The sequence below is a fragment of the Gekko japonicus genome, unplaced genomic scaffold, assembly GCF_001447785.1.
Source record: "Gekko japonicus isolate JY-2015 unplaced genomic scaffold, Gekko_japonicus_V1.1 scaffold3528, whole genome shotgun sequence".
NCBI classification, from domain to species: domain Eukaryota; kingdom Metazoa; phylum Chordata; class Lepidosauria; order Squamata; family Gekkonidae; genus Gekko; species Gekko japonicus.
This window is the reverse complement of record NW_015163717.1, coordinates 24,177-32,710: the sequence shown is the minus strand read 5'-3', so window position 1 is coordinate 32,710 and position 8,534 is coordinate 24,177. Positions and strand designations below refer to the sequence as shown.

Genomic DNA, 8,534 nt, shown 5'->3' with positions numbered 1-8,534 from the left:
GAGAAACTTCCTAACTGTCAGAGTGGTTGAGCAGTGGAACAGTCTGCCTCGGGAGGGGGTGGAGGCTCCTTCACTGGACGTTTTCAAGTGGAGGCTGGACGACCATCTTTCGGGTATGTTGTAGGTATGTAGGGCTGTCTTTCAGCTATGCTCCTGCAGAGTGCATCACCTTCCAACTCTAACATTCTATGATTCTTTAGTGAAAGGTTTATTCAGAGATTTGAGATGCTCATGGGTTCAGACGCTTTGTCAGGAATGAGGAGCACAGGCGGTAAAGCCACAACCCCAAAATTCAAGTCGTACGCGTCAGCAATACTACAAAGACGATGAAAGATATACGGTCTATTACTAGCCTGTAACGAGTCAGCAGATCTATTCTCTCTTGCTCCGGATTGCAAGACTAGATCTAATGGGTGGGAATTGCAAGGGAGTCGTTACCGGCTAAATCTCATGAGAAACTTCCTAACTGTAAGAGTGGTTGAGCAGTGGAACAGACTGCCTCAGGAGGTGGTGGATGCTCCTTCGCTGGACGTTTTCAAGCGGAGGCTGGACAACCATCTTTCGGGTATGTTGTAGGGCTATCTTTCAGCTATGCTCCTGCAGAGTGCAGGGGGTTGGACTAGGTCCCTTCCAACTCTAACATTCGATGATTCTTTAGTGAAAGGTTTATTCAGAGATTTGAGATGCTCATGGGTTCAGACGCTTTGTCAGGAATGAGGTGCCAAGGCGGGAAAGCCGCGTATAGCCACAACCCCAAAATTCCATTCGTACGCGTCAGCAATACTACAAAGACCATGAAAGATAAACGGTCTATTACTAGCCTGTAACGAGTCGGCATTCTTTCAGCGAGAGAGTAGGAAGCAAGGCCTGGGAGCTGCCTCTGGCCCGCAGGAGCGTTCCACGCAAGAGCATCTGCCCTCCAGACGGTAGCACAGGCAAGTGGGCTGATTCTCCCAGAGCAGCCGAGTTGGGGGTGGGGGTGGGGCTCAGATCTGAATGGTGGGCCGGAAACCACTCGTGGAGTCTGACCGCTGTGGCGTTTCACTGCTCAGAGCCTGTTTGAAACTGGGTTGATGATTCAGTGTTGTGTCGCTGCTGTTCTTGTTCCAGCCGTAAGTCACCTTGAGCGACGTGGGCTGGCTAGAAATTGCGAGTATGCGGGAACACACATGAAGGTGCCTCCTACTGAATCAGACCCCCTGGGACCATCGAAGTCAGTATCAACTACTCAGACTGGCCATGGCTCTCCAGAGTCTCAGGCAGAAAAAGGTCTTTCACATCACCTGATGTCTGCTCCTTTTAATTGGAGATGCCAGGGATTGAACCTGGGACCTTCTGCATGCCAAGCAGAGGCTCTGCCACCAGGGTTCCCTCTAAGCTGAGTCAGTGTGAGCCTGCTCACAGTTTTTTAGCCTCCGGCTCACACATTTTTATTTTCGCTCAGGAAGGAGGGCTCCAGAGGACACTAATTGATGCAGCAGCCAAATGGCTCGCTCACAACTTTAATGCCTGCACTTCTGCATGCCAAGCAGAGGCTCTGCTGGTGAGCTAGGGCCCCTCTTTACAGCTCTTCAGGGTCTCAGGCAGAGGTCTTTCCCATCACTTCCTGCCTGGTCCTTTTTAACTGGGGGTGCCGGGGACTGAACCTGGGACCTTCTGCATGCCAAGCAGAGGCTCTGCTGGTGAGCTAGGGCCCCTCTTTACAGCTCTTCAGGGTCTCAGGCAGAGGTCTTTCCCATCACTTCCTGCCTGGTCCTTTTTAACTGGGGGTGCCGGGGACTGAACCTGGGACCTTCTGCATGCCAAGCAGAGGCTCTGCTGGTGAGCTAGGGCCCCTCTTTACAGCTCTTCAGGGTCTCAGGCAGAGGTCTTTCCCATCACTTCCTGCCTGGTCCTTTTTAACTGGGGGTGCCGGGGACTGAACCTGGGACCTTCTGCATGCCAAGCAGAGGCTCTGCTGGTGAGCTAGGGCCCCTCTTTACAGCTCTTCAGGGTCTCAGGCAGAGGTCTTTCCCATCACTTCCTGCCTGGTCCTTTTTAACTGGGGGTGCCGGGGACTGAACCTGGGACCTTCTGCATGCCAAGCAGAGGCTTTTTCACTGAGCCACATAGGAAAGGGAGTCCATTGCAGTAATCAGGTTTTTCAACGATTTCTGTGTGCCATGAGGAGCATGGCTATAATTTGTGCCTCTGTGTCTCTGTGTGTGGTTTAAAGAAGTTAAGAAGACGCTTCCTGTTTTAGAAGCCCACATGAAAACGCCAAGTGCCCGCTAACCGTGTTCTCTAGTGTTCTGGTGCCGTCTGAACACGATGACCGGCTCTGGGAATCGAGTGGGCTGGAAATATAAATGGATTTCAAGGGTCGGGCTTTCTTTTTCCAGCTGCTCCCAGTGCTGTTTTGGACCTTTGCTCTTTCTGCCTACCAAAGAGGGGAGGGGATTCTTCCTCACCTTTCTCAGGATCTCCCCTTTTCTCTCTGCAGTTCCTGTCCTTGGACGACATCCAAGAGAGCAGCAGAGCATGCACGGACCTGAGGGAGAACCATCGGCACAGTGTGAGTGACTCCCGCTCCAGCCAGCCTCCCCCACGGCGGCAGCTGCTCCCACAGGGGACTTCTGAGCCGAATGGCGGACGAGAGGGCCAGGAGTTTTGGGGAGGGTCGCCTCAGGGCTTAGTTCTCGTGGCCCTTTCGTACACGCCCAGGGACATGCCGATGGCCACTTTGGGGTCAGGAAGCAATTTTTCTCCAGGCCAGTTTGCCCGGAGATCCTGGAGGCTTTTTGTCATCTTCTGGGTGTGGAGCAGAGGTCACTAGGGGTGTGTGGAAGGGGAGGTATTTGTGAAATTCCTGCATTGTGCGGGGGGCTGGACTAGATGACCCTGGAGGTCCCTTCCAACTCTATGATTCTACGATTGACTCCCAGGTCCAGGCAACAAGGCTCAGGCGAGCCAGGTTTTGGGGACTGGGGGGTATATGATTCATACAAGCTAACATTTCCCCTGGATTGTTTGGGGAAACCATGATTCAAAGCATTTTTATGTGGCCATTCGACCTGATCAAGGTCCCCAAGGTGGCGAATGTAAAAAACATTCACGGAGGGAGATCAAGATGGGTCGCCGTGTTTGTCTGTAGCAGCAGAAAAGAGCAAGAGTCCAGGAACACCTTCAGGACTAACACAATTTGTGGCAGGGGAGGAGCTGTCATGAGCTACTGTTCACTTCTTCAGGTATTGGTATCTGAAGGAGGAGGAGATTGGAGTTATACCCTGCCCTTTGCTACCCAAAGGAATCTCAGAGCAGCTTACAATCTCCTTTCCCTTCCCCACAGCAGACACCCTGTGAGGCAGGCGGGGCTGAGAGAGCTTGTGGCGTCCTCCCTTTAGGGAGGACTGGTTTTCCCTTTAAATGTGCACTTTGCTTTATTAAACTGGGTAGATTCGGCTGCCACCAGGAATTTAAGGATTTCCAAACCTCTCTGTTCCTCTTTCTGGTAAAGTAACCCAGGGTCTCAGCTTTTCAGGGATCTAGGTGGTCCGGAGGAAGGACTGAATTCAATTCTGGGATAACTTAAACAAAAGATGAACTAAGAACAAAATATGAGGTTGGTTATTCTGTAACTGTTTAGGATAAAGGGACTTGTAAATATGTTCAATTTTTTTCCTTTACTTTTGTCTGTCTGACACTCAGTTCCAACATTAATAGGATTTACTCTTTCCTTTAGAGTCAGCCACTCAGGCTAAGGGCATATATACGCCCATTTCAGATCTCACACAGAACTATAATAACCCTCACTGACTGAACACCAACCGAACAATTCCAACTGACTTTCATAACTCACTTTTCATGACTGACTGAGACACACACACAGAGATTCCTTTAAAAAACTCCCCCCACACTGTCATCCACCAATCACAGTGCATTTGTCTCTCTCAGTCACTCTAGTCTGTTTATCATCACACTTCAACCAAACATTTAAAGGCACACAGACTCTCATAAAACCAGGAATCATTACAGAGTTCTTTCGAGAACTGTCCGTGAGAGAACTGCTCTGAGAGAACTTATAACCGACCCAAGGTCACACCAGCGGCTGCATGTGGAGGAGCGGAGAATCAAGCCCGGTTCTCCCAGCTCAGAGTAGAGCCCACGCTCCTAACCACGACACCAAACGGGCTCTGAAGAAGTGAGCCGTGACTCACAAAAGCTCATACCCTGCCACAAATATTGTGAATCTTTAAGGTGCTGCTGGACTCTTGCTCTTTTCTATCGTAAAAAAATAAATAAGTTAAAGCATTCGAACAATTAAGTGCATTTAAAACGATAAAGTAATTCAATAAAAACACACATGTGCCAACAGAACCACGGAGGAGAGCCAGTAACTGTTGTTATTGTTGTGGTTTTAATTCAGTTTCTATCCAGCCCTCAGGGTGGGTTACAGCATGAAAACCACAACAGCAGTCACATCAAAATTCTAAAGACATCAATGAAAATCTCCCCCCAAAACCCCCAAACAAAGATGGCATTCTGAAAATCATATTATTGCTGGAGTTATGCCAAACGAACCAACAAAGTCTTCACCCACTGGCGAAAGACATCGATAGAAGGATACGGACACACCCAGCTTGATGTTGTCTGGGCAGCCGCACACCTTGTCCCAGTTCTCTGGCAGAGATCTTTAAGAAGAAGAGAAGAGATTGTATTTATACCCCGCCCTTTACTTGGAGTCTCAGAGCGGCCTACAAACTCCTTCCCCTCCCCACAGCAGACACCCAGTGAGCCCTCCCCCACAACAGACACCCTGTGAGACAGGTGGGGCTGAGAGAGCTCTGACCGAAACTGCTCTTTTTCAAGGACAGCTCTTGACAGAACTACGGCTTGCCCAAGGTCATCCAGCCAGGTGCAAGCGGAGGAGTGGGGAATCAAACCCGGTTCTCCCAGATTAGAGTCTGCGCACTTAACCGCTACACCAAACTGGCTCTGATTGGGCCGTTCCTCAGCTGATTGGGCCGTTCCTCAGCTGGAGGAATGTGTAGCTGACTGGTGACCATCCAGTTTCAGTCTTCCTGAATGGAGAGGCTGAAAAATGGAGAGGTGGTGGATGCTCCTTCACCGGATGTTTTCGATCAGAGGCTGGACGACCCATCTTTCGGGTATGTTGTAAGGCTGTCTTTCGGCTCTGCTCCCGCAGAGTGCAGGGGGTTGGACTAGATGACCTGCAAGGTTCCTTCCAACTGAGCCACAGCCCCTCCTTACAGCTCCCCAGAGTCTCAGGTGGAGGTCTCTCACATCACCTCCTGCCTGGGCTTTTCTAGCTGGAGATGCCGGGGGTTGAACTTGGGACCTTCTGCATGCCAAGCAGAGGCTGTGCCACTGATCCACGGCCCCTCTTTACAGCTCTCCAGGGTCTCAGGCAGAGGTCTTTCCCATCACCTCCTGCCTGGTCCTTTTTAACTGGAGGTTCCGGGGACTGAACCTGGGACCTTCTGCATGCCAAGCAGAGGCTCTGCCTCTGAGCCACATCCCCTCTTTACAGCTCTCCAGGGTCTCAGGCAGAAAAGGGTCTTTCCCATCATCTACTGCCTGGTCCTTTTTAACTGGAGGTGCCGGGGATTGAACCTGGGACCTTCTGCATGCCAAGCAGATGCTCTGTCCCCGAGCCTCGGACCCTCCCTATTTCTGGGACATCTCTCCAGCTTTTACCCTTGCAGTCTGCTGATCCCTTTGCTGTGTGTACACGTGCATCTGTATTACATGTTGACGAAACACTACTCACTGCCAAGCAGCCGTCTAAATATATTTCCATAATACTACATCACGGTTGTTGTCATCATTGTTTGATCCCTTTGCTGACGGCAGCAACGGCCCACCAGAACCACCAAAACCCTTCCATGGCCAAAGTGGGAGCCGTGACGCGGGCGCTGGAAAGGCCTCTTGATGCCTTTCCAGCTGGGTTAGAGGCACCCCCCACCCCCACCACCCCGTGCAGCCCAGTGCGCCTTCCTCCCCAGCCTTCCTGTCGTTTCTCTTTCCAGGCTGTCAGCATCGTCCCCTTGACGCCGATGGCCCTCGTGCCCCCAGAAGAGGCAGAAAAGAAGGACAACCCCCTGTTCAGGTAAGCTTCTCTCCCTGGGCTGGCAGAACCTTTCTTTATTTATCAAATTTCTAACCCACCCTCCCCGCAAGCGGGCTCAGGGCGGCTCACAAAGGGGGCACATATGCCAATGCATAAAAACAAAATTAAAAACAGGATGAAACAATTGTTTACAATATTACAAGTGCTCTGGATGTTTCAAAATCAATCTTCAGTAAAAGGGTGGTTCAGTAGTTCGCTTGTCACAGGTCCATCTCCACTCCCCGCTGTTGCCCAAACCTGTTGTTGGTGGTGGTAGTGGTAGTGGTAGTGGTGGTCGTGGCTGTGGCGGCTCCTAATCGAAAGCCTGGTGGAAGAGCTCCATCTTGCAGGCCCTGCGGAACTGCACAAGGTCCCGCAGGGCCCGGATCTCTTCCGGGAGCTCATTCCACCAGGTAGGAGCCGCCACCGAAAAGGCCCTGGCTCTGGTTGCAGCAAGCCTGGCCTCCTTGGGGCCTGGGGTCACCAGCAGATGTTGCGTCCCCGACTAGTGCCCTTTGGGGTACATATGGGGAAAGGCGGTCTCTTAGGTATGTCAGACCCCCTCCCCCAACAACACTCAATTCCTCATCTCTTCCACTCATTCCTTCTGGACTTGCTAAGCTCCCATCTGTCAGTGTCTAAGCTGAAGATAATTATCTCCCATTTTATAATTCCCCAATTGTGTGCCTCAAAATATTGACCTCCTCACCCCCACGATACCGCTGTGTATTTTCTGTTAGGCGGACATGAAGGCATATCACTCCAAGGGTGCGTTCAGACATGCCGTTTGATCTGGTGTCGTCACGCTTCAGCAACGGATTTTATCTGTGCGATCACACGGTCAACATCTGCCTCCCATCCCCAGCCATTGGTTTCCGGCTCAAAACCGCTTTAACCCGGAGTATTTTGTTACCAGGTCCCAAAGTGGTGTTTTCTTAGCTCTCCCATTCAAAGCCGCATTTCCCCCCTGTGTGATCAGTCCTCCGGTGTCGAGCCACTTCCGGTTTAAACCCCCTCCCCACTTGAAAGCTGCCCGAGTTTTCCGCTTTTCACTTGCCTTTTTTTTTTTAGCGTCGGCGGTGCACGCGTAGGCGGAGCTCCACCACCGCGTTTAGAAAACCGACATTTAAACGGTCACTTGTTTTTGAGTTTAGATGAGTTCGGGATCTCATGGAGGCCATTTTCGGGTCAATCGTTTAGAGGGAAGTCTTTTGTTGGAGGGGTTGGATTGATTTGCCCTGGTGGTTCTGTGCATGCGCCATGGTAGTTCCCCCCCCCCATTCTACGGAGGGGCGCCTATGCGCATGCGCAAACTGAGAAAAAAAGTTAAAAACCCTCCGATGCACGCTCCCACGCGTCGGTAGTGTAGACGCCGGGGGGCGATGTGACTGCGCGGTGAGGCGGGATAAGGGAGGTAAGTGTGGTCGGGATTATCCAGATCAAATATAACCCGGTTGGAACCGGAGCAGTTTAACCCGCTCTCAGCACACCGTCTGACCGCACCCCAAGTCTCTCTATATTTGAATTCCTAGCTAAGAAAGCCCCTGACCTTGGGTGGCCCGGGCTAGCCCGATGTCAGAAGCTAAGCAGGGTCGTCCCTGGTTAGTTTTTGGTTGGGAGGCTACCCAAGAGATTCGTGGTCTCTTTGCAGAGGCAGGGAATGGCTTCCAACCTCTGAACATCTCTTGCCTTGACCTGGATGGCTTCAGGCTAGCCCGATCTCGTCAGATCGCAGAAGCTAAGCAGGCTTGGCCCTGGTTAGCAGGGCTATTTTTGGGCAAGAACGCACAGGAATGGAGTTCCGGCTGGCTTCCGAGGGCACATGCGGCCCTCAGTTGGCTCCCAAGGAGCTGTCAGGGGCGTGACCTAATATGCTAATGGGTTTCTGCTATTGGGTGTGGCCTATCATGCTAATGAGTTCCTCCTGGGCTTTTTCTACAAAAAAAGGCCCTGCTGGTTAGTATTTGGATGGGAGACCATCAAGGAATGCCAGGGCCGGGATGCTGAGGCAGGCAAACCACATCTGAACGTCTCTTGCCCCGAAAACCCCGTGGGGTCGCCATAAGTCAGCCGTAACTTGACAGCCAACCCCCTCCCCAAGCAAACAAACAACCCCCCCCAAAAAAGAAAATCCATGCCAGTTATTTGGAAAAACAATTACAAAGATCCTTTTCTTTTTTTAAAAAAAAAGATAGTCTGCCAGTGTGCCTATGTACATAAAATATTACGATTATATTTATGGGTCATGTTATCTGTATGTTAGAGAGCCAGTTTGGTGTAGTGGTTAAGTGCGCGGACTCTAATCTGGGAGAGCCGGGTTTGATTCCCCACTCCTCCACTTGCACCTGGCTGGATGACCTTGGGCAAGCCCTAGTTCTGACAAGAGCTGTCCTTGAAAAAGAGCCGTTTCTGTCAGAGCTCTCTC

General features: G+C 51.3%; 1 protein-coding gene across 1 annotated transcript in view; it reads left to right on the top strand.

Annotated features, from left to right (window-relative positions):
• The window catches only part of NCAPH2 (non-SMC condensin II complex subunit H2), a 41,111-nt gene that overhangs the window by 10,386 nt on the left and 22,191 nt on the right, over positions 1 to 8,534 (top strand). The window contains exons 5-6 of the mRNA XM_015407858.1: positions 2,483 to 2,554; positions 6,030 to 6,109. Of these exons, the coding sequence (XP_015263344.1) occupies positions 2,483 to 2,554; positions 6,030 to 6,109 (152 nt within the window). The remainder of the gene's footprint in view (positions 1 to 2,482; positions 2,555 to 6,029; positions 6,110 to 8,534) is intronic.